At 38.8% G+C, this 25,141-nt stretch overlaps 3 protein-coding genes across 3 annotated transcripts; all 3 read right to left on the reverse strand.

Moving 5' to 3' along the window:
• Positions 1 to 235: 235 nt before the first annotated feature.
• On the reverse strand, positions 236 to 14,385 carry LOC142398784 (uncharacterized). Its single transcript, XM_075482958.1, has 24 exons — positions 14,154 to 14,385; positions 13,859 to 13,985; positions 13,626 to 13,771; positions 13,411 to 13,534; positions 13,103 to 13,161; positions 12,875 to 13,024; positions 12,616 to 12,748; positions 12,380 to 12,438; positions 11,710 to 11,800; positions 11,043 to 11,098; positions 10,837 to 10,956; positions 10,593 to 10,715; positions 10,311 to 10,515; positions 9,804 to 9,947; positions 9,433 to 9,531; positions 9,124 to 9,186; positions 8,872 to 8,988; positions 4,677 to 4,885; positions 4,429 to 4,557; positions 2,681 to 2,888; positions 1,728 to 1,871; positions 1,105 to 1,206; positions 873 to 935; positions 236 to 676 (listed from the first exon to the last, which is right to left on the reverse strand). Exons 1-24 carry the CDS (start codon positions 14,261 to 14,263, stop codon positions 539 to 541), a joined length of 2,919 nt encoding a protein of 972 aa, XP_075339073.1. The 5' UTR covers positions 14,264 to 14,385; the 3' UTR covers positions 236 to 538.
• LOC142390785 (uncharacterized) lies at positions 4,840 to 7,395 on the reverse strand. The gene is made up of 7 exons (XM_075476511.1): positions 7,167 to 7,395; positions 6,456 to 6,588; positions 6,193 to 6,290; positions 6,008 to 6,110; positions 5,762 to 5,826; positions 5,620 to 5,686; positions 4,840 to 5,272 (listed from the first exon to the last, which is right to left on the reverse strand). The coding sequence occupies exons 1-7, from the start codon at positions 7,265 to 7,267 to the stop codon at positions 5,186 to 5,188; spliced, it is 654 nt and encodes a 217-aa protein (XP_075332626.1). The 5' UTR covers positions 7,268 to 7,395; the 3' UTR covers positions 4,840 to 5,185.
• A 3,470-nt stretch (positions 14,386 to 17,855) lies between the features above and the next one.
• LOC142390780 (interferon-induced, double-stranded RNA-activated protein kinase-like) lies at positions 17,856 to 24,903 on the reverse strand. The gene is made up of 17 exons (XM_075476497.1): positions 24,507 to 24,903; positions 23,902 to 24,031; positions 23,654 to 23,796; positions 23,437 to 23,560; positions 23,283 to 23,341; positions 23,055 to 23,204; positions 22,796 to 22,928; positions 22,561 to 22,619; positions 21,894 to 21,984; positions 21,280 to 21,335; positions 21,074 to 21,193; positions 20,830 to 20,952; positions 20,548 to 20,752; positions 20,050 to 20,193; positions 19,685 to 19,783; positions 19,091 to 19,153; positions 17,856 to 18,955 (listed from the first exon to the last, which is right to left on the reverse strand). Exons 1-17 carry the CDS (start codon positions 24,611 to 24,613, stop codon positions 18,833 to 18,835), a joined length of 1,929 nt encoding a protein of 642 aa, XP_075332612.1. The 5' UTR covers positions 24,614 to 24,903; the 3' UTR covers positions 17,856 to 18,832.
• Between the last annotated feature and the right edge of the window lie 238 nt (positions 24,904 to 25,141).

Raw genomic sequence — 25,141 nt, forward strand, 5'->3', positions numbered from 1 at the left:
GCTGACAGGTATTTTTGATCCTCTAAAATATAATCTTTCACACTTCTCGCTTTAGTTAACTGGAGCTTGGCATCAAGGTTACAGCGTGTGAGATTAAAGATATGCAGAATCAAGGTTAAAACTGCCAGTTGCTTTATTTTTGTACGGTATATTTTATGACACGTAGAAAAAATAAATAAATTACAGTTCATTGCAAATACAGTTCATTGATGAAAAGTATTAAAATGTGTGAGCAAATATATCAATTCTCCTGCAATAGTATTAAGCAAAGGCAGACGGAGGTTACAGAACAAACAAATAAAAGCAGAAATGCCAGCGTCTATAGCAGTCTTTATAAAAGGTGTAAACTTCATCTCTCGCTATAAAAACATTGTATAAAAACTTTCCTATACCTGATCAGGTTTTTACATGGTTAGTGTCTAAAAGAAACCATGAAAATGCATGATCTAGAAAAAAATAAAATGAAATAGTTATTTTAGGTTTTCAGCAGGATATTCAACATTGTGACATAAAATTATTTTTGCCATATGACTGATATTCAGACACTCTGGCTCCCATAACATTTGATTTCTTGGGTGATGAGTCTGTGAGTGTACTCGTCCAACTTCGTCTTGACCTCACTTGCTTCGGGTCGGTCTTCTGGCTTTGCACTCAGCATTGATCTTATGATGGAGTACTAGAGAATGAAAACAACAAACAACAGCAAATAAATTCATTACACTGCAATATTTAGGAACTCAACCAAACAGAAATGTTTCTGGAGCTGGACTAAATACTTTAAATCCTCAGGGTTCAATATCCACAAAAGGGGGGAGTCGTGTTGAGGGTAAACCAGTGACATACTGGATCAATGCTGGGAAAACGTTATGTACCTCTTCCATGAATCTGTGTGAAAATCCTTGGGGAAGCTTCTGTTGTCTGACGCTGCTCCAAAGCTGAGATTTGTGCAGTGATAAAATTAATGAATAATTAGATAAATTAATAAATGAGAGAACATTGAACTGGGGTTGGTACACCTGACATAATATTCAGCAATTGTGCTACATTGAACTTATCATTTTATTACTGAGAACACAATACTTCACACGTTGTGGGTAAACTCACCTTGCCTCTTTCAAAATAAGTGGAGAGTTTCCAGACAAGCTCGAAGTAGATCAGCCCCAAAGGAAAGATATCAACCTTTCTGTTGTACAACTTCTCACTTTTCTGATATGAGCGAAACAGAATTAACATGCAACATGAGTCAGCTGTATGTCATAACACTAAATAACACAACATTTAACTGTGACACTGTCCTCCTGAGTCACGCTCTGAAACTATTCAAGTCGTTCAAAATTCAGACAAAACCCCAAAACTTGTGGTGATACGCAGGAATAAACCAGAAATAATTCTGATAAATGATATCATTTATATCAAGAGCGCTTTATAACACAGATATAATAGTGTAATGATAAAAGTACAGCCTTTTGTAGAGCAACAAAGCTTTTTTTTTTTTAAATAAAATTTTGCCACAGAGAAAATATTATGGTCAGTGAGCTGGTTTACCATCAGGGTCAGCACCATCACTGCATTAGCAGTCTGCTCTACGAGTCAGTTCATTCTTTTTTTTGGACAGTCAAAGGGAAGATTGACGAGTCCACACTCAGAAAATCACGCCATCACAAGAGACAGCTGTGGAGACACGGCAAAACTCATTTAAGGCCATAGGGTTTGTGACCTGTGCTCACCTGCTCTGGGGCCATGTAATTTTCAGTTCCCTTGGACAAAGTTCTCTCCATCCGATCATCAACATCAGCAGGAGTCTCGACTGTGACCAGGCCAAAGTCTCCAATCTTCACATTCCCATCCTGTCCGAACATGATGTTGCTGGGCTAACCAGATGAAACACCAAATGTGGCTTAATGAATTATGCAGTAATAGATAATGAGCTTATTTGGAGTTATATTAGCCTGGTATATTCAGACAAATGAGCAGGAACTTAATTTTGGTTTATGAAGGCCATCGTCAACAGACATGAACCAATAATCAATACATTTCTACCAGATATGCTGAAAATGACCAGATCCTATTCAGAAACTATTCTTGATAATGACAAGACATTTGACAAGTAAATAACTGCATGACCTCATGCACATACAGTGTGTCATAGCGAAGCCAAGTGTTTATACAAGGGAAAATGTCATAAAATCGTACATAAAATGATGTTCTCTGTGTAGTTACAAGGGATAAAGTGTGTTGCAGTTGCATTTTCAGACAAAACACAATGAATGCAGATAATTTGTTGCCTTTGGGACTTCAGTCTGCCCCTTTATTGCTCTGGATCTGCAATCATCTTCTCTTAACAAAGGGAGCTCCTCAAAATAATGAACAATTGTGCTCCTTGGTTGCGCATGCACCTCTGCGATGACATTGTACAGAAACAGAAACCCACACACACACACACACACATACAGAATGTGGTGTTACTGGATAACTGATTGATCCGTTTGATGGACAAATAATGACTAACCAACTCTCCAACAGCATTCTGACTGTAAACTTCTACCATCATTATAACACAGGACTTTTCAGAATCAGCAACAATATTAAACTATGGAGTCTTCATCCCATGTAGATCATGTTTCTTGGGCCACAGCGTAACCTTACTAATGCCTGCACACAGGTCGTGACTCTGACTCACCTTCAGGTCTCTGTGGATGAACTTCTTGGAGTGAATGTGCTCAACAGCACTGACCATTTGCTGCATGAAAGTCAGGCTTTTTCTTCGTCTCTTGGTGTCTCCAACAGTTTTCTTGTCATTCATCTTGTCTATCCACTCACGGAGAGTGTCGGTGTCGCATAAGGCCATCTGAATATGAAGGTATGTCGTAGATGAATCAATGGAGGACCTGGAAGGCAAATTGGTAAAATTTTGTTTAAAAAAAAAAAAAAAAAAGAAGAAAAGAAATGAGAAAAAAGACAAAGACACTTAAAACTTTAATGTGTCCACTGCTACTACTTACTTTAGGTACAATAGGATTAATTGGAGACATATTCACAGGAATGGAAAACTTGTGATATCAATAAACTGAGTAAAATCACTCGATTCTTTGCTTGAAAAATATTTTTTTTTCCGTTTCAATGCTTTACCCTTTATTTTCCCTGCATGTCTGCAAACAGGTGGTTAGACACGAGTGGTCGCTCTGTCATTTTTCACAAGAATACAGCCACAGATAATTCCTCAGAAACCCAATTTTCACATTGCCAACAAATGCATCAGGTCTGACGCTGGTCTGTGGTCAGGTCAGAGCTTTCCACATGACTTAGTCCATCTTCAACACTTCTCTCAGACTAAGCCCCTCCAACCCAACTGTAAGTATAAGTGATCGGTGCCATCAGCAACTTCACAGATTCACAGTGATTACATTGCGCAGCATAGACAGATCCACAGCTCTCCACACGATCGTGATCTAATCTCTGTTTGTGACTCTGTGATGTGTTGTGCTTCCTATGATCAGCTGGGCAGTTCATTGCTTAATCATCCAGCTTTACAGGCTTGTGAACAGTCAAAGGGAGGGTTGACGAGTTTGGCCAACTATCTTTAGCTCTAAATGGTATCAAGCACATGTTAGTCTAATTTCCACGATACAATGTCACTGCATGACAGTGTTTCCACACTGATGTAGTCTTGCTCCGTTTCTCCTGGAATTGCGGATAGCTTCTACTTAGACTTGGTGCAAGTATAATCCTTCTGGAAGGTCGTCCTTCAGTTTTGCTTTGCAAGCTCGATTAAAATGGGGTTGCATGTCCTGGGATGCTCATACAAAAAGTACCTACCACCCTGGAATTTGAAAATCGGAAAACAAAACTGCCACTAGTAAGAGCGTCGATTTAGAGAGATTTGATTCTGTTGCGCTTAGCAAGAGAATTGAAGGGAAAGGAGTTGCTGAGTGAGCCGTCTGTGAGGAGCTACAGCACATGAAAGTGCAAAAGACGGGGTCAGGGGACACGGCAGGATGAAACTTACAGCAGAGAGAGTTCAATCGTGGGGGCAAAGTTATATTTCAAAACCAGGTGTGCAAAACAGAACAACTTATCAGGAGCTACTTGTATCAGAGAGAAACATTAACGAAAAGAGAGAGGTTTGCCCGCACGTCAGGGGTTAAGTCGGACCAAAAAATCTTCTCGCGTGCAACCCCGTTGCAGATTGGCCATGTAGCATGACACACAAGGACTTTAAAACTCTCGATCACAAAGAAAAGATGTTGTGAAGTATGAACAATACAAAGATCCGCCAAGAGTCAAAAACAATGTAATCTGAACACATGGGGGTCTCTTTGGTCCCTTTTCCCCCTTCAGCCAACGAGAATGGGCCAAGTTTGTATAACATGTTCACAAACAAGCAGTGACTCCTTCATCACCGACCTTAAATAAATAGATTGGACTTACGGCGAAGTGCTGCAGCTATTGTCTGAACTCTCCGACTGGGGTCCCGATTCTCCAATCCAACAAGAAAAGAATCGAACAATGTGGTAGTGGTCCAGGTTTGACAATGCTTCCACCTCTCGCAGAGCTTCTCTGAGCAAAAGGAAAAATACTTCAAATATTTAAACAATTCATTTTGCTTTACACCTGGAATTATTAGTCTATGATTGGCATGTTTACACGATGGAGTTTTACTGAAAAATGTGACTTACTTTTTATATGGAACGATCTTTATTGCATAATACATGTCCAGCAGTTTATGCCTTGCCTTAAAAACTCGTCCATAGGCTCCTTTCCCAAGATAATCCAAGTCGTCAAATTCTGACTTGTAGCTGTTGCAAGAAATGTGAAGAAATTCACAACAACATACACAAACTAAACACCACGGGAAATAGCAGAGGTGTAATGAAACGCTGAACCACAAAAGAAAAACAAAAAAGGATTACGAAATAAGAAATCCTGCAATTCAGCGGAACACAGTTCTCCATTTTTCGGTATGACCTCTCCAACACTTAGTGCTTCACTACACAAATATATCAAATAGCTTTACACACTTTATCGATGAAAATGAGCATCAGTTGATAATGGACATGATCATGAGCTGCAGCCCAAGAGCAACGGGTCCCATCTACGCATTTTTGTTTCATCAAGTAGTGACCTGTCACCCTAAAACCAGGGTTCAAACAGATGCCAATGATTAAGGCTACTACAGGATAACATTTCATGTTTTGAAATCTCCACACCAGAGGGTTTGTGATTGGACTGATGGCATCTCACTGGGATTAATTCCTTCAGAAGACGCTGTATCCTAAATGAAAAAAAGAGGTAAGACTTAGATTTATAAATAGAAAACAAACATAGTGGGAAAGATAAATGAGTTAAATAGCAGGGACAAACAATGGAGAAAAAGCTGCCGAGCAATTTTAAATATTTCAGAAACATGTACATGTACAACATATCAATAGCCTTACTTACCTTCAGGTTTTTCACTCTGAAGTCATGACACTTTACTCTTTTTTTTAAAATTGTATTGTACCTCTTCAAAGAATGAGGTTCGACTAAGTCTCGAGTCAGCTCAGGCTTAAAGGTGAATGCCTTGCAGGGCCTTGACTCAGTGGAGCAGCCACAGTCAGTGATTAAAGCGGAATAACAAACCTGAACATTGGGACGGTTTGATGAACCGATCTTTGCCACAGTCTTTGATTTAGCACGACAGAAACTCCTGAGACAACGCAAAGACAAACATTAGGAAAACATTTTGACCAAACTCGAACCCGACGGTCAGTCAGTGTCTTACTGTGTGTTTTGTGGTAGGGACAGTCTCGCTAAGCCATCCTCAGACACAGCTGACTCAGATGACACCTGAAACAGAGATTTGTTAACTTCTGCATCATGTAACCTTCACTTTATTACTGTTATTTTGATAATAATAAGGAATGATAATAAGTAGCCTACAGTTCTGCAGAGAAAACAATTAACCAGCCTCTTAAAGGTTCAAAAGTATCGAGTAGGCCAACATGAAAACCTTATTTTACCAACTTACCTCTCTGATTTTTTGGTTATATTTCAGCTTCCTCCTTACTTTCTTCTTGTTTTTCCCAGGGGTAGTCATGTCCTCCTCGTCAAAAATCACAAAGCTGGGGCATCTAAAATCACATCAGTTTTATTCGATACATTTAAACAGGTGAACACACGGATTACAGATTATCAAGCAGTGCGTGGACTTACGGAGCAGATGACACCACAGAGCTCTGCTGATCAAACGTAGCTGTGGTTCGACTGTTCTGACACAGAGGCGCGGCAGGATTTTTTGCAGCATTTTCTCTCTGACAGAAAAAAAAAGAAAGTAAAAGATTGTTTTTGCATTTTACACCATTGTTCCGGTTTATTCAGCCAGATGATGCATCCACGAAACCTGCTGCTGGATCCATGAAACATGACACTTTGTATGCCACAGTCACATCTGCACATATCCATTTTAAGAGTCTTACTTTTGTTTCCTGATTTTCTTTGTCATTTATGCTTCTCAGGGCTTCTTTGGCAGCATTTTGCTTGGCTTTCTTTGCACTGGAGCCCACACCGTTGGGAAAGCCTCGACCACCGAGCACAGCCCTCATGATGAATCTAAGGAAGAATGACAAAACCTTGACATTAAAGATGTAGAGTGGTAACAAATGATGAACTTGTGTTTTGTTTGCTTTTTACTTAAAGCCAGCAAGTGCCAGACAGACAGATATACTTTATTAATCCAGAGGGAAATTCAAAGTATTCAGCAGCTACATAGATGCCCGTTAAATAGCAAATTACAGTTAAATAACAGTTACAACGTATTTTATTACATCGGGCAATTCGATGCAAAAACTTGATCCCATTATCTGGCATGGCCTACTGCGCGTGTGATCCGATCCTGGTATTGTTTATTATGCTGCGGTGTAATAAATTTTTTTTTTTTTTTTTTTTTTAAAGCCCGTATAAGGGCGCCCTTATAAGGGCGCCCTTATACACCCTTGTAAAAAAAAGCCCGTATTCGTGCCCGTATACTGCGCGTGTGATCCGATCCTGGTATTGTGTATTATGCTGCGGTGTACTAAAATGTTTTTTTTTTAAAGCCCGTATAATGCACCACGTTTTGTTTCTAAAGAAAAGAAAGTAATGCCAAATTCCACGGTGTAGCAAACTATCATTCGGCACTTTCTACTTACCTGTTCTCCTCAGGGTCTTTGGAGATTTCCTCAAATTTCAGCACCGCACCGGTTTCATGTGCGTGCTGTTTGAGTCTGTGAAGATACTTATTTCGGACCATCTCGATTCGCTAAAAAAACAACTAGAGCCTGCACAAGTGGTCATTGGACTGCATTCTTTCTGCAGTTTTCGAGTCTTCCTGACCCCTCAAAGTGCTTTACACGGCAAACCTCTTTCTTCCATCAGGGACTTGCACAGTGAGAAATTTTTTTTTGAATTTCGCTTACATTTCTTTTCTTTGCTCCAACTTTCTCTTTCGGCTATATTCCACACTGCCACCTGCTGGAGGGCGGAGTTAATTGCTACAGCATAAAATCAACTAAACCTAAAAACCTGCACAGATCATGTATTGAACAGTGAGTTCTGCGCTTCGTATCCGCCTGAAAAGCATGGAACTTGTGTTTTCCATCGAGACGCAGGTTTTTGTTTTTTTTTTTGGGGGGGGGGGCTGAATGAAATTTCTTTGATAATCTTCCAATTTAACGCAATTCTTCAGGACCACTTCTCTTTAATTCCATTAAATTCCTATTCTGAGACCTGAATAACATCTTGCATTCTAATAGGGAGTGAATAAAAGAACAAACTTTATACAAGTAGAGTGGCCAGTCATCTGACTCATTATCTAAAATCCAGAGGGTTTAGGCACACACTGAGCCATCAGTGAACATCCACCAACCACAAGTTCAGTTATTTAAAACAATTTTTATTTTGCTTTACATCACTTTCGAAAAAGTTTTTCCACATCTTTTCATGTTTGCAGCACAAATGGAAAACAATTCTTGGTCCTTTTCCCACAGTTACATATGTATCAGATTTATACTGCACTTAAATGAAGAACATTTGAATAACAGTCTCATGGCTGTAGCCTTCCTCCGGCCAGTGAACGGCCAGTCTATGTCCACGTTTATATTCCATTAATCAGAGTTGCATCTTCTTCAGATCATGGATCCAATTATAGATGTTCTCATTTTAAGGCAAATAAACTTTTTACATTGTAATACATATTCAACACCAATTTTATTTGGCATTGAGCTATGCTGCTGCTCTGCTGTCTACTGTAAACCAAAAGTGTAATTGCTGCTTATTCCTTAAATCATTTCCACAATAGTACGCAGTTGTCTTTCCACAAAGTAAAAACTGTAAATTAATGACCCCTTTACCTTGGACAACCATCATTTCATTTTTTTCAGTAAAGGCTGTCATATCATTCCGATAAGTTGCTGCACGTCGGTGAATAAGGCGCGCAGGAGGCATCTGCGGTTTAACGCTCATAAGCACTTAGAATGTCCAAACACTAATTCTTTAACGTACAACCCCACACACTTGCAACACACTCAACATCCCTATAATATCACAGGCCCAGCAGAAGATATCATACAGAGGCAAACAAATAGATCAATTGCTCCAATGGCATTAAAACATTTGCAGAGGATAAAATACCAACTTTTAAAATGCTCTGAAACATGATACAGAAAAAAAAGTAATAATGGAAGCTATTTAATGTAAAAGTTTCTTTTTAAAATCATAACAGTTTGATTTCAAGGTTAAATTTCATGATGTCATGTGCTTGCAGTATTTATGATTTGCAAGTGCAGAATTCCTTCGACAAACGACAGGAACATATTATGTCATTAAGTCACTGAAGCCCTCTCTCGACAGTCAGACAGTTTGGTTTTCAAGGTCCATTCTTTTCTTTGCACACTTTTCCAGCTCGGACTCCAGTACACCTGCCTCAGGTCTGTGTTCTGGCTTCTCAGAGAGCAAAGACTTAACTATCCGGCTCTGAAAAATGAAAATAGAGATCAACTAAATCAAACAAAGTTAAACTCCACATTGCTGAAGGTCCACCTCGAGTTTTTCCTGACACATGCTGTTTGTTTATACATCAGCTGATATAGTAAGAATATAACAAATTACCTCTTGGAGAAAAGTCTTTGAAAACTCTCCAGGAAACTTTGTGCTTCTTGCATCTCTCCAAATCTGGCATCCATGAAGTAATGAAAAGATCAAAGAGCGTTTTAGTTTATGGTCCATTAAACACAGCAAAGAAATAATCTTTATATATATATATATATATATATATAAAAAATGTTTTTAGTCACGTGTGAAAATGAATTTTTTTGTAATTTTGTCCTTTGTAATGACTTAACACAGTTGTGGTAAGTAACCGTTAAAATCTTGATAGTAATAATACACACTGTTGCCTTCTGTCTATGGAACACTCACCTCTGCTCTTTCATGGCCAGTTGAGATTTTCCAGAGGAGTTCGAAGAAGATCAACCCCAAAGCAAACATGTCCACTTTGTGGTCGTATTTCTGACTCATCTGTAATACAAATATGAGCTCAATAAATGGAATCATGTGTGTTTGTTTACTTTTGAAGTTAGAATCATAAAAGTGAGTAATATTAGACCATTAAGGAGAACTAATGGCACAAAAAGAGAGTAGGATGTTGGAGCGTTTCAGGTGAACTCAGTAAAGCTGCATGCTTGGCATAGGCAGCACGAGTAAGTCGACTGCACAAATGCGGTTGTAAAAATGAAAATGCAAAAATACATGCTCATGTCAGTATTTAGTATAACGCTAGTTCCTCTCACTTGTTCAGGAGCCATATAAGATTTGGTTCCTTTCTTGTTTGTTCTCTTCATCAGGTTTCCATCATCATCCTCAGTTGCTGCAGTGACCAGACCAAAGTCTCCAATCTTCACCTCTCCATCCTTCCCAAACATGATGTTGGCAGGCTGACAGTTGAGAAGCAAATGCAGCAGTTCAAACCAATTCAAGTTACTTGATTGATGTACTTTGTGTAAATGACTTTAAACAGATAAACTGTATTTAAGCCGTATTGGGTGGCTCGGTAGCTACTGTGAGAGATGTATATTAAATGATATACAGGACTGATAAGTCTGATGACTTTGCTGACTGTGAAGTTGATAATATTTTGTGTAAATCTGAATTTAACTCAGGTGGGTTTAACTTGTTTATCAAACCTCAATTAAGTACTCTGCCAGAAGCCAGGCTTAAAAAGTAACACAATAACAGAAGGTAGAGGAGCAAAAACCTACATTTTTAGCACTACAGTGGATATTAACCTGAAGACTCACCTTAAGATCCCTGTGAATTAGCTTGTGGGAGTGAATGCACTTGACTCCACTGACTATTTGTTGAGCGATGGGAAGACTTTCGGCTCTTCTCTGGGAGCCTTGCACATCTTCCTTGTTCTTTTCTTTAATCCAGTTTTCAAGTGTTTCAGGCCTACATAATTCCATCTTGATATACAGGTACTGTGGACATGAGTTACCTGTGGACCTACAAAAGAGGAAAAAATGGCTACACGGTGGTTCATCTGTAAGCAGAATACAGTAACATTTCATGAGGAGACTTACTCAGAGGTACTCTGGCTGAAGCTGTCATCTTGGTATTCTGAGTCCTCCATCCAACAATTATAATATCTAACAATGTTCCGGTGTTGGAGTTCTGATAATGCTCTTGCCTCTCGAACAGCTTTTCTGATCAAAGAATCATAGTAAAATCATTCAGTCAATAAGACATTAAAGCTATAATTCTTGTAAGACATCTATAACTGAAATACAACAGTGTGCTCTGGACAGCTCTGCATGCTTGACTTACTTCCTACCCTCCACAATCTTCACAGCATACTCCAACCCCGTCAGTGTTTCTGTTGCTTGGTAAACTCGACCATAGCCTCCTTTGCCAAGACCTCTGATCGTTTCAAATCCTGCTGTAAATCTGCAGACATTCATAAACTGCTTAGGTATGAAGGTAAAAGTAATGCCTAGGACATGCTTTCAGTGTTCTTAATTGCTTTAACATACATTGACTGGTTTGATGCCCCACTCGAATTTTCCATGCCTGTGTTTTGGACGTCATTCTGAGAGAATAAATGAATAAAGTACATAAGCTTTAAATTATAAAAAGTCTAAAGTCAGAAAGAATAACTGTAGTCTTAAAGCCTTGCTGACTATAAAGATAAAACATATATATAAATACTACTGCAAAAGTCTTTTAAAGCAGCACTTCTCCATCAAAGCAAAATAATTTCTAGCAATTTCTCTGGTTCCATTTCAATGAATTCCAACAGAAATGATAAATGTCCTCGTTTCGAGGTGAGAAGAGCACCTTGAGAACTCCTAAAAATTGCACGGGGCTTAAAAAATTACCACAAGATGAAATCTTTCTCAGATGTCTGCGCAATAAATGTCAGTTTATGTCAGCCTCAAACAGATTAGTGGCTGTTGTTCTGCTTGAAAGAAACACAGTGTAATGGTGATCCTTTAACATGTGTCTGCAGAGATGGTGACATTACTAAAGCAGAATGATTCCAGTTAGATCTACAAGATGTTTCATCAGGACCAACAAGGATGCTTTGGTGACTGGGGCAGTTACAGAGAGACTTGTAGTCTTCAAATATTACTCAAGATAACAGACAATTTTTCACTGTTTACCAAAAGCAATTGTTCATTTAACTCTAAGGGAACCAACCTGGGCGTTGGAAGGGTTTGATGAATCAGCAAATACTACTGAGTCACTAGTACCGTTCTGACAGTTTTGTGATGATGACTCACTCAAGTCCCTAAAAAAAAAAAAAAAGAGGACAGATAAGTATGTACAGTTTCCTCAAGACAAAACCAATAATATTGACATAAAGTTGGACCCACCCAGTTCCAACCCTGGTTTTTATGTACACTCATTCACTGTTGGGATGTTGTGTAAAATGGAGATAAAAACAGAACGTAAAGATTTTACATTTTCATTCACCAATATTTCACTAACAATAAAACAGAAAACATATCAAATGTCAAAATCAAGACATTTCACTATTTCATGAAAAATAGCTCATCTCTAATTTGGACAGAAGGAGCAAGCTGGAGTACCCAGAGAGAACCCACACATACACGGGGAGGTCACGCCAACTCCACCATGCAGCCCCATGAAATTCAGTATGAATGAATTAAAATAAGAAAAAGTCTCACTTTCAACATTCAATGTCTTTTCTGTTCTAGTTTGAATAAATGATTTGGTCCATGAGATTTGCAGATCATTGCATTCTGTTTTGATTCACATTTTACACAAAGCCACAACTTTATTGGTGCCAGGGTTGTAGTGTTGTCTCTTATATCTACTATCCTGTTTGTGACCATGAGTCCCTTACTGTGTTGACATGGATGTGGATGGTGCTCCATCTTCAGACACAGTTGACTTGACAGACATCTAAAATGCACACAAAAGATATTTGAAAACAGGTAACACATTCAAATCTCACATTAATTTCACCTCAGAGAAAGCAGAGTTCTACACCTGCTATCATCACTGAATACATGTCTACAACCATGTCCTGCTCTATCCATCTATATTTGATGGTAAAAAGGATCAGAACACATCACATACCTCACTGTCCCAGTCTGACTGATCTTGAAGAGCAGACCAGGCCCGTTTAGCGGCATCTTGTTTGGCTTCTGTTTTGTTCTTCCCCACACCAACAGGATAGTCCTTGTTGTTTATTTTCAAACTGTAGTGAAATCTGCATTCAAAGTGAGATGGAAATGGTTTAGATCTTAACAACATCAATGCCGATGAATGAAAATCAACAGTAAGTAAAATGACTATTTATAAAATTAATAGAAACTATAATAAGTTTTGTACTCACTGGGGTTCATGAGGAGGACCACGTTTGTCCTCTTCAATATATGAATGAATGAGAATTTTCTTCTGACAATAGCTATCGATAAGTCCAATGTAATTTGTCTCCTTATAATCATTGTCCACAGAGTTCACACTAAGGCTGCTAGTCTTGACACTGTTGTAAAGAGGCAACATTTTAAACTGGTGCAGATGCCAAAAATTAAGCAATTTATTTCCATTACGATTCACTCACCAGATATCAGCAACATTTTCATCTAATTTCTCATTTTGTGGACCTGATGCATCCGCAGTCTTGTAAAAAAGACAATTTTGAAATGGTTAACAAAGGGGTTAAGTGGCCTGCTGAGGATGTTTAAATCTGGTGTGTTGTGCGTCACCTCTTACCTCGGTACTATTACTGCCACAAATGATATCATGTACCATATATAATCATATCATATATATGTACATAAGCTTTAAATCATAAAAAGTCTAAAGTCAGAAAGAATAACTGTGGTCTTAAACCCTATAATGATAAAAATATATATAATCACTACTTACATCTGCGGTTTCACCGGCAACTATCTCATGATACACTAGCTTGGCAGCTTCCTCCTTAGCTTCCTTCTTTGTTTTACCTGAGGCAGCTGGATATTCCTTGTCATCAACCACAAATCTACACAATCTATTAATAAAAACAAAAAAGAAACTGAATTAACTTTTTAATTGGTGAATGCATGACTACAAATGAAACTGCGTACAGGGAGGAGACTTACTGCGCTGCGCTGCTTGGTCCCTTCCTGGTTGTCTCCACAGTCCTTATGGACACGCTGTTCTTCTGGCCATGTTCGTTGAGCCAACACGTGTAGTTTTTACTTTTTAGCTGAACTCGGGCAGGAGAAACTTCTGTTCCCTTTTCTGTCTGTCAAGAATGAAAACGCACATGCATTTCAGTCAATACAAAAAATCAAGTGAACGGCAAGTGGATAAAACTGTGGCATAATCTTACAGAGTCAGCTGGTTCCTCCAACAAGCTTTCCAGGGCATTTTTGGCAGCATTCTGTTTGGCTTCTTTCTTGTTATTTCCCACACCATCAGGATAGGCCTTCCCATTCAGGACAGCTCTTACTGTAAACCTGCAAAGTCATTACAAGACATCTTTACTTTACTATGCAGTCACTGTTAGACCATGATGTACTGTGTTACTATCAAACTATATTATTGACTGACGAAATTAAAGAAAATTGACTGAAGCGATTGGAAAAATCTCAAACAAAGTAAATTTTATAATTTGCTCAACTCACGTCTTAATGTGGTCAGGGCCAACAGAAGCAACGTCCTCATATTTCACCACTAGCCGTTCCTTGTGTGCATACTCGTTCAGCTGAACTACGAAGTTGACCGATTCCATCATATATCATTCAAAAGTCCATCTCAAATTAACAGAGAATTGGATAACAAAATGTAGACAACACAATGTCACTGCTTCTCCTCAACACTGCCTCCATGACAGTCATAAGTTTCGTTTTCTCCCGACGTAACCCGACGTGACACAGGCGTGACGACGCCCTCAATGTTGTCTGAAATATCCAATTCTCTTTTGTTCAATAAAGTTATTAAATATCAACAAATGTCTGACATATCAGAACAGGCTCAGCAAACTTGAAACAAAATGTGGTGCTAGGGCAGTTGTGAGGAAAATGTTTGTAAAGAAATGTTCTTTTGGCAAACTGCTATCATGCGTTTGCTCTGTCGTTATTTATGCTACTCTAATAATATATATCATATCGGTATTTAGATGTTACTTACTTTAAACTTTGGTAGCTTCAGTAAAGTATTTGCCTACCGGACAAACGCTACGCGTGTAAGAATTGAATAACTACAAGCCCCAGCAGGTTTGCGTGCCACCCTCGTTACTGAGACTCATGGGAACTGTAGTCGGTGCGGTGGAACCCGAAACATTTCAGGGACGCATCATTCACAATGTATGTGGTGCGTTATGGGCGCAATAGAACGTTTTAAACAAGCAAAAAGACAGCATACAGAGCTAAAATGGCATTAATTTAGCTTTCACTGATAAAGACACACCTATGGTAAGATAGGCGATACCAGAGATGGGGACTCGAGTCATTGTTTTGATGTGACTTGACAACAAATAAAAGACTTGAGACTCGACTCGGACTTGAAAGTTAAAGACTCGGGACTTGACTTGAGACAAGATGACTTGAATTATTTGAATGTTATTCAGTTCATGTTTTCAGTTTGAATATGAAATTAATAAATTAATTTAAAAAACAATATCGATTACCCGGTAGGAGCGCAGGCTGAGAATGGCGTCATGATTGGATCGCTACCCTGTCAATCAGTCATGCCCTCTCTACATACCTTAAGTGTTTATTGGAGAGACCCGCCCTCTCATATCAGATATGCATCAACATGTCAGCGGGAGGGATACCGAGAGTCATCGTCTTCGGCTTTCATAATTTCAACATTGACAGCAAAAGACGGAAGTGTACAGTGCGGCTACTTTTTCCGGCTCCATGCCGAAAATGTCCAGCACCGCAGTACGCTGTACACTCCTCGCCTCATCCCAGATGTGTAATGTGTTCACAGCCCAAGTCTCGAGAACCTGCTTTCTCAAAAAAAAATCCAGGAGTTCATTAGACACCTTGAATTTCTCCCAAGAGCTGCTGTCCCGTGCTGAGCAGCTCCAGAGTTTACCGGCCAGCTCCCAGAACGCCTCGAAGTCCGCCGCGTCCATGTTTGGTCAGATTAAAACACTTAGCTTGGTTCGGCATGAAGACGTTGCGTGAATGTGCAAGGATCTGACCCCGTGCATGGGGAAATCTGGAAACTAAATACTGTGGAGGGTGATTGGTGAGTGCAGCTGATGGGTAAAACACAGGTGAGGGAAGTGAAGCTGATGGCAGGGCAGGAGAAAGACTGAGGTGGCATAGCATGGCAAAAACTAAAAACAAGACCCGAGCCAAAAACTTAACAAAACTAAGACATGAAAAACTAAAACATGGTAAAACTAAGAACTTAAACAGAAACTAAAAACGTGGCAAAAACCCACAGACATGAATCTTTTCTAAGAACAATAAGCTACTAATCTGGTTTTTGTTGTGTGTTTAGAGCTCTGGTGTCTCAAGATGAGACAGATCAAACATACAGATGTTTCTGATGCTCTATACTGTAGTATGTTTTTTCTTTCAAATGATTTTTATGTTTGCCTTTTTTCTTGTTGGGCAAATAAAATACTAAACTAGTGGCAGAAGTGAGGCAGAAGTGACCCTGTTTAGATTGAAAGCCATCAATAAATAATTTTATGAAGTAATTTCTGTTTTGTTTGATTCCATTATGTATTTTACTGATGACCAGTAATTACAATGCAAATCCAAATTATTGTCATATTTTTTAAACAGGTTGGACACATTGGACAATGATGTTTACTGAAAGTTACTTATATCTTGTCTTTTCACTTTATTAAGATCAGATTCTGCGGGTAAAATTGCAATAATAAGGTGACTTGACTTTGACTTGACTTGACCTATTACAGAACCTGACTTGCCCAAGAAAAAATGACTTGGGACTTACTTGAGACTTGCACATGTGTGACTTGGTCCCATCTCTGGCAGATACAGTGGCTCATCATTACCGCACATATCCAGGAGTCTTGTTAGTCTATCACCATCACATCTGATTGTGTAGCAACGCCACAATGCAAGACGTGTGGAAAATGCAAGTAAACTGTCTCAGGAAGCCCAGAACTGGCAAAACCTGACATCCACCGTCGTATAAACACAGTATCCAGCAGATCTCCCAACTTGCAGCCTACATAATATGACGACGCTTAAGTTGGCATCCGATTGGCGAATTTAAGGGATAGGCATAAAGGGCCATTGCACTGCATTTTTTGCATTTTGATCGCCCTAAACTAGATCCTGTATGGAAACTACATTAGTTATACTGCTGAAATCTGGATGGAATTATTCTAAAGAGGTTGTAGATTTGTTAAAACCTTGTTTGGGAATCGTGAAACCTTTGTATGATTTGTGAAAATGCTGAACAGGGCCATTTTACTGCTTTTTTGTATTCTGATCACCCTAAACTAGGTCCTGTATGTAAACTACATTACTTAGACTACTCAAATCTGGATGTAATTATTCTAAAGAGGGTACAGATTCATTAAAACCTTGTTTGGGATTTGTGAAACCTTTTTCTGCTTTGTGAAAATGCAGAACAGGGCCATTATACTGCTTTTACTGAAACTTCCTTATTTATGTTTTTTGGGGGGCTGAATTAAATTTCTTTTGATAATCTTCCAATTTAATCGGATTCTTCAGGACTACTCCCCAATTCATTCCATTAAATTACTATTCTGAGACCTGAATAACATCTCATATGTTCTGCCCTTCAGGCATTTAAGGTAAACATTTATGCATTTATATTGGTATCCTTCCGTTTTAAGTACACTCTTATTTTGACATTTGCTTACTTCGCTAAAACGGAAGTAGGAAACCAAGTAACAAATTGATAGCGGTCATTAGGCCAGAGAAAATGCGTCTTACCTGTTGACTCCCCAGCAGAAGCATCGCTTGAATGTATTTTATCTTTGTTCTAATTTAACTTTTAAGCTTATTGATTTCATGCTGTTTGAGTAATGTTTGTGAATATGTGAAATGTTTGTTTCCTAGTTTCCCTCTCTCGTCTCTCATCACTCATCATATGTACAGATTCAGTACAATGTGAGGAAAATAAAACTGCATACAAAGAACTCAGGATTTCTTCATGTTCATGAATAGAGAGAGTTTAGCTCACTGTTTAGTTGGAGTTGGAACACCTCAGCGAGAACAGTACATCATATATCTATTGCATTCTAAGAGGGAGTGAATGAGGGAACAAACTTCATACAAGTAGAGTGGCCATCTGACTCATTATCTAAAATCCAGAGGGTTTAGGCACACACTGAGCCATCAGTGAATATCCACCAACCACAAGTTCAGTTATTTAAAACAATTTTTATTTTGCTTTACATCACTTTCGAAAAAGTTTTTCCACATCTTTTCATGTTAGCAGCACAAATGGAAAACAATTCTTGGTCCTTTTCCCACAGTTACATATGTATCAGATTTATACTGCACTGAAGAACATTTGAATAACAGTCTCATGGCTGTAGCCTTCCTCCGGCCAGTGAAGGGCCAGTCTATGTCCATGTTTATATTCCATTAATCGGAGTTGCATCTTCTTCAGGTCATGGATCCAAGTATAGATGTTCTCAATTTAAGGCAAATAAACTTTTTACATTGTAATACATATTCAACACCAATTTTATTTGACATTAAGCTATGCTGCTGCTCTGCTGTCTACTGTAAACCAAAAGTGTAATTGCTGCTTGGTTCCCTAAATCATTTCCACAATAGTACGCAGTTGTCTTTCCACAAAGTAAAAACTGTAAATTAATGACCCCTTTACCTTGGACAACCATCATTTCATTTTTTTCAGTAAAGGTTGTCATATCATTCCGATAAGTTGCTGCACGTCGGTGAATAAGGCGCGCAGCAGGCATCTGCGGTTTAACGCTCATAAGCACTTAGAATGTCCAAACACTAATTCTTTAACGTACAACCCCACACACATGCAACACACTCAACATCCCTATAATATCACAGGCCCAGCAGAAGATATCATACAAAGGCAAACAAATAGATCAATTGCTCCTACGGCATTAAAACATTTGCAGAGGATAAAATACCAACTTTTAAAATGCTCTGAAACATGATACAGAAAAAAAAAGTAATAATGGAAGCTAATTAACGTAAAAGTTTCTTTTTAAAATCATGATAAAGTTTGATTTCATGGTTAACTTTCATGATGTCATGTGCTTGCAGTATTTATGATTTGCAGGTGCAGCGTGTTAATTCCTTCAACAAACGACAGGAACATATCATGTCATTAAGTCACTGAAGCCCTCTCTCGACAGTCAGACAGTTTGGTTTTCAAGGTCCATTCTTTTCTTTGCACACTTTTCCAGCTCGGACTCCAGTGCACCTGCCTCAGGTCTGTGTTCTGGCTTCTCAGAGAGCAAAGACTTAACTATCCGGCTCTGAAAAATGAAAATAGAGATCAACTAAATCAAACAAAGTTAAACTCCACATTGCTGAAGGTCCACCTCGAGTTTTTCCTGACACATGCTGTTTGTTTATACATCAGCTGATATAGTAAGAATATAACAAATTACCTCTTGGAGAAAAGTCTGTGAAAACTCTTCAGGAAACTTCTTGCTTCTTGCATCTCTCCAAATCTGGCATCCATGAAGTAATGAACAGATCAAAGAGCGTTTTAGTTTATAATTCAGGGGTTGGTGCCTATCCCAGCTGTCATTGGATGAGAGGCAGGCTACATTATGGACAGGTCCATGGACCAGACGTGATGGACCATGATATTAGCATGGACCATGCACACTCACTCCGAGGGTCAATTTAGAGTCACCAATTAACCTGACATGGAGTACCCAGAGAGCAAAACATGGGGATTTAAACCTGGAACCCTCTTGCTGTGAGGCGACGGTCCTAACCACCACACCACCGTGCAGCCCATGATGGATCTCAGTTGACAAAATCAAAACTTGATTGGAGCTTGGGATTTTTCACATTTTCACATTTTTTTTTCTAACCTCCTATTTTGAATGTTATTGAATTGACAGGGAAATTAGGCTAAATAATCAATAAGTGTGATGAAGTAGTGTGATAGTAATACATTTTTATCAAGTTTTCCATTGATATTGTAATTACTAATAATACACACTGTTGCCTTCTGTCTATGGAACACTCACCGCTGCTCTTTCATGGCCAGTTGAGATTTTCCAGAGGAGTTCGAAGAAGATCAACCCCAAAGCAAACATGTCCACTTTGTGGTCGTATTTCTGACTCATCTGTAATACAAATATGAGCTCAATAAATGGAATCATGTGTGTTTGTTTACTTTTGAAGTTAGAATCATAAAAGTGAGTAATATTAGACCATTAAGGAGAACTAATGGCACAAAAAGAGAGTAGGATGTTGGAGCGTTTCAGGTGAACTCACTAAAGCTGCATGCTTGGCATAGGCAGCACGAGTAAGTCGACTGCACAAATGAAGTTGTAAAAATGCAAAAATACACGCTCATATCAGTATTTAGTATAACGCTAGTTCCTCTCACTTGTTCAGGAGCCATATAAGATATGGTTCCTTTGTTGTTTGTTCTCTTCATCAGGTTTCCATCATCATCCTCAGTTGCTGCAGTGACCAGACCAAAGTCTCCAATCTTCACCTCTCCATCCTTCCCAAACATGATGTTGGCAGGCTGACAGATGAGAAGCAAATGCAGCAGTTCAAACCAATTCAAGTTACTTGATTGATGTACTTTGTGTAAATGACTTTAAACAGATAAACTGTATTTAAGCCGTACTGGGTGGCTCGGTAGCTACTGTGAGAGATGTATATTAAATGATATACAGGACTGATAAGTCTGCTGACTGTGAAGTTGATAATATTTTGTGTAAATCTGAATTTAACTCAGGTGGGTTTAACTTGTTTATCAAACCTCAATTAAGTACTCTGCCAGAAGCCAGGCTTAAAAAGTAACACAATAACAGAAGGTAGAGGAGCAAAAACCTACATTTTTAGCACTACAGTGGATATTAACCTGAAGACTCACCTTAAGATCCCTGTGGATTAGCTTGTGGGAGTGAATGCACTTGACTCCACTGACTATTTGTTGAGCGATGGGAAGACTTTCGGCTCTTCTCTGGGAGCCTTGCACATCATTCTCGTTCCTTCTTTTAATCCAGTTTTTAAGTGTTTTAGGGCTACATAATTCCATCTTAATATACAGGTACTGTGGACATGAGTTACCTGTGGACCTACAAAAGAGGAAAAAATGGTGACACGGTTGTTCATCTGTAAGCAGAATACAGTAACATTTCATGAGGAGACTTACTCAGAGGTACTCTGGCTGAAGCTGTCATCTTGGTATTCTGAGTCCTCCATCCAACAATTATAATATCTAACAATGTTCGGGTGTTGGAGTTCTGATAATGCTCTTGCCTCTCGAACAGCTTTTCTGATCAAAGAATCATAGTAAAATCATTCAGTCAATAAGACATTAAAGCTATAATTCTTGTAAGACATCTATAACTGAAATACAACAGTGTGCTCTGGACAGCTCTGCATACTTGACTTACTTCCTACCCTCCACAATCTTCACAGCATACTCCAACCCCGTCAGTGTTTCTGTTGCTTGGTAAACTCGACCATAGCCTCCTTTGCCAAGACCTCTGATCGTGTCAAATTCTGCTGTAAATCTGCAGACATTCATAAACTGTTTAGGTATGAAGGTAAAAGTAATGCCTAGGACATGCTTTCAGTGTTCTTAATTGCTTTAACATACCTTGACTGGTTTGATGCCCCACTCGAATTTTCCATGCCTGTGTTTTGGACGTCATTCTGAGAGAATAAATGAATAAAGTACATAAGCTTTAAATTATAAAAAGTCTAAAGTCAGAAAGAATAACTGTAGTCTTAAAGCCTTGCTGACAAAAAAGATAAAAAATATATATAAATACTACTGCGAAAGTCTTTTAAAGCAGCACTTCTCCATCAAAGCAAAATAATTTCTAGCAATTTCTCTGGTTCCATTTCAAAGAATTCCAAAAAAAATTGCACGGGGCTTAAAAAATTATCACAAGATGAAATCTTTCTCAGATGTCTGCGCAATAAATGTCAGTTTATGTCAGCCTCAAACAGATTAGTGGCTGTTGTTCTGCTTGAAAGAAACACAGTGTAATGGTGATCCTTTAACATGTGTCTGCAGAGATGGTGACATTACTAAAGCAGAATGATTCCAGTTAGATCTACAAGATGTTTCATCAGGACCAACAAGGATGCTTTGGTGATTGGGGCAGTTACAGAGAGACTTGTAGTCTTCAAATATTACTCAAGATAACAGACAATTTTTGTCCGTTTACCAAAAGCAATTGTTCATTTAACTCTAAGGGAACCAACCTGGGCGTTGGAAGGGTTTGATGAATCAGCAAATACTACGGAGTCACTAGTACCGTTCTGACAGTTTTGTGATGATGACTCACTCAAGTCCCTAAAAAAAAAAAAAAAGGAGGACAGACAAGTATGTACAGTTTCCTCAAGACAAAACTAATAATATTGACATAAAGTTGGACCCACCCAGTTCTAACCCTGGTTTTTATGTACACTCATTCACTGTTGGGATGTTGTGTAAAATGGAGATTAAAAACAGTAAAGATTTTACATTTTCATTCACCAATATTTCACTAACAATAACAGAAAACATATCAAATGTCAAAATCAAGACATTTCACTATTTCATGAAAAATAGCTCATCTCTAATTTGGACAGAAGGAGGAAGCTGGAGTACCCAGAGAGAACCCACACATACACGGGGAGGTCACGCCAACTCCACCATGCAGCCCCATGAAATTCAGTATGAATGAATTAAAATAAGAAAAAGTCTCACTTTCAAACATTCAATGTCTTTTCTGTTCTAGTTTGAATAAATGATTTGGTCCACGAGATTTGCAGATCATTGCATTCTGTTTTGATTCACATTTTACACAAAGCCACAACTTTATTGGTGCCAGGGTTGTAGTGTTGTCTCTTATATCTACTATCCTGTTTGTGACCATGAGTCCCTTACTGTGTTGACATGGATGTGGATGGTGCTCCATCTTCAGACACAGTTGACTTGACAGACATCTAAAATGCACACAAAAGATATTTGAAAACAGGTAACACATTCAAATCTCACATTGATTTCACCTCAGAGAAAGCAGAGTTCTACACCTGCTATCATCACTGAATACATGTCTACAACCATGTCCTGCTCTATCGTCTATATTTGATGGTAAAAAGGATCAGAACACATCACATACCTTACTGTCCCAGTCTGACTGATCATGAAGAGCAGACCAGGCCCGTTTAGCGGCATCTTGTTTGGCTTCTGTTTTGTTCTTCCCCACACCAACAGGATACTCCTTGTTGTTTATTTTCAAACTGTAGTGAAATCTGCATTCAAAGTGAGATGGAAATGGTTTAGATCTTAACAACATCAATACTGATGAACGAAAATCAACAGTAAGTAAAATGACTATTTATAAAATTAATAGAAACTATCATAAGTTTTGTACTCACTCTGGGTTATGAGGAGGACCACGTTTGTCCTTTTCAGTATAAGAATGTCCGAGATTTTTCTTCTGACAATAGTGATTGATAAATCCAATGTAATTTGTCCCCTTATAATCATTGTCCACAGAGTTCACACTAAGGCTGCTAGTCTTGACACTGCTGTAAAGAGGCAACATTTTAAACTGGTGCAGATGCCAAAAATTAAGCAATTTATTTCCATTACGATTCACTCACCAGATATCAGCAACATTTTCATCAAATTTCTCATTTTGTGGACCTGATGCATCCGCAGTCTTGTAAAAAAGACAATTTTGAAATGGTTAACAAAGGGAGTTAAGTGGCCTGCTGAGGATGTTTTAAGTCTGGTGTGTTGTGCGTCACCTCTTACCTCGGTACTATTACTGCCACAAATGATATCATATACCAGCTTGGCTGCTGCCTCCTTAGCGTCCCTCTTTGTTTTCCCAGAGACCTCTTGGTACTCCTTGTCACCCACCACAAACTTACACCAACTAGTTTAATTTAAAAAAAAAAAATGCATTTCATGAATTCACAGCTGTGAGTTCACAGCTATAAATGAAACTGGATCCATGGTGAAGACTTACTAAGTTGCATTGTAGAGTCCAGGTGTAGTTCTCTCCACAGGCTTTATTTCCAACCATTTCCTCTGACCGAATTGATTGAGCCAACAAATGTAGTTGATATCTGTCTGATAAACTGCTGCAGAAGCTTCAGTTGTACTTTCGGCCTGCAACATCATTTAGGATTAGTCCCACCATAGAAATGTATGCAAAAAGCTGGACTTTTTTTCTCTCATAACTTGTAGTTAAAGAAAGAAGAACAATAATATTACCGTGCTCTGATCTTCACCTGTTGACAGACATTTCCAGGCATTTTCTGCTGCATTTTGCTTGGCATCCTTCTTGCTCTTGCCCACACCTATGGGGTAGGCTTTGCCATCTAGGACGACTCTCTGGGAGAATCTGTGGAGGATGGATTTGTCAGAGATTCGTCTTGACATGTTTTACACTACAGACTTTCAGTCTGTGAGAGGAAATATCTGAACTTGTAGCTCATTCTGAGACAGCTCCTGTCAAAATACAGTGAAGTGTTCCCTATAACAATGATCTCATCACAATTCCCCGCAGATCTTTAAATTTTGTATTTAAAGCAGGTTATTCTGGTTATTTAAACTGTTGCATCCTCAGGGTTCATCAGCAGAACTGTGCCTAGAATACAAGTTATGACAAATGACTATTATGGACAAACGCGTTTTTTGATGATTTCTCAACCATCGTAGTTTCCTGGTGTTTGAGGAGTCTAAAGATTTACCAGGCCTCCACCCATGAAATGCATTGATTAGCTGAAAGCCACTTTTCTAAGGCTGTCCTACGGTACAGACCATACATGCCGAGTGTACGTGTTCCCATGTCCATGCACAGGAAATATGCTACTTACTTTTTATTATGATCAGGACCATCACAGCCAAGCTGCACAAATTTCACCAACAGGCCAGATCTTTGTGCATAGTCATATATTTTGGCGACGTAGTACCCACTCGCCATGGTAATGACGCAGCGATTAAAGGTGTGATAAAGAAGTACAAAAATCAAAACCCTGCTCTGTTTATGCCGTGCGTCTTATTTCCACTCCGGTATCTGCGCTTGTCCGGGATCTGTTTCGATTCAGCTGTCTTTTAACTGTCTTTAAGTTTCGATTCTTCTGTATCGTTCACGTATGGGCTGAACTCCCAATTGAAACTGAAACTGGGCACCAAAAAAGGCACAAGTTCCGGTACAGTCATCAATAACTGTGCTGCAGTTTAGTGTTCATACTCATGTATGTGCAGATATCAGTTAATATGCTGCGATGTGCACAGAAACTCTTAGGCACGGTGGGGGCTACTTCTTCTTAAAGGAGCATCTCTTCTATTTGTTAGACAGAGGTGTATTTAACGCTTTCATGTTACACTGGAGACTCTGAGATTATAAAGAAAATAGTCGGAATTACAGTGTATCAAATATCTAACACGTATTCTTTAAGGAAATACTCGGGTCCACTTCCTGAGAGAACATTTTAATATTTCTCAAGAG

Source organism: Odontesthes bonariensis, chromosome 2 (genome assembly GCF_027942865.1).
Source record: "Odontesthes bonariensis isolate fOdoBon6 chromosome 2, fOdoBon6.hap1, whole genome shotgun sequence".
NCBI classification, from domain to species: Eukaryota; Metazoa; Chordata; class Actinopteri; order Atheriniformes; family Atherinopsidae; genus Odontesthes; species Odontesthes bonariensis.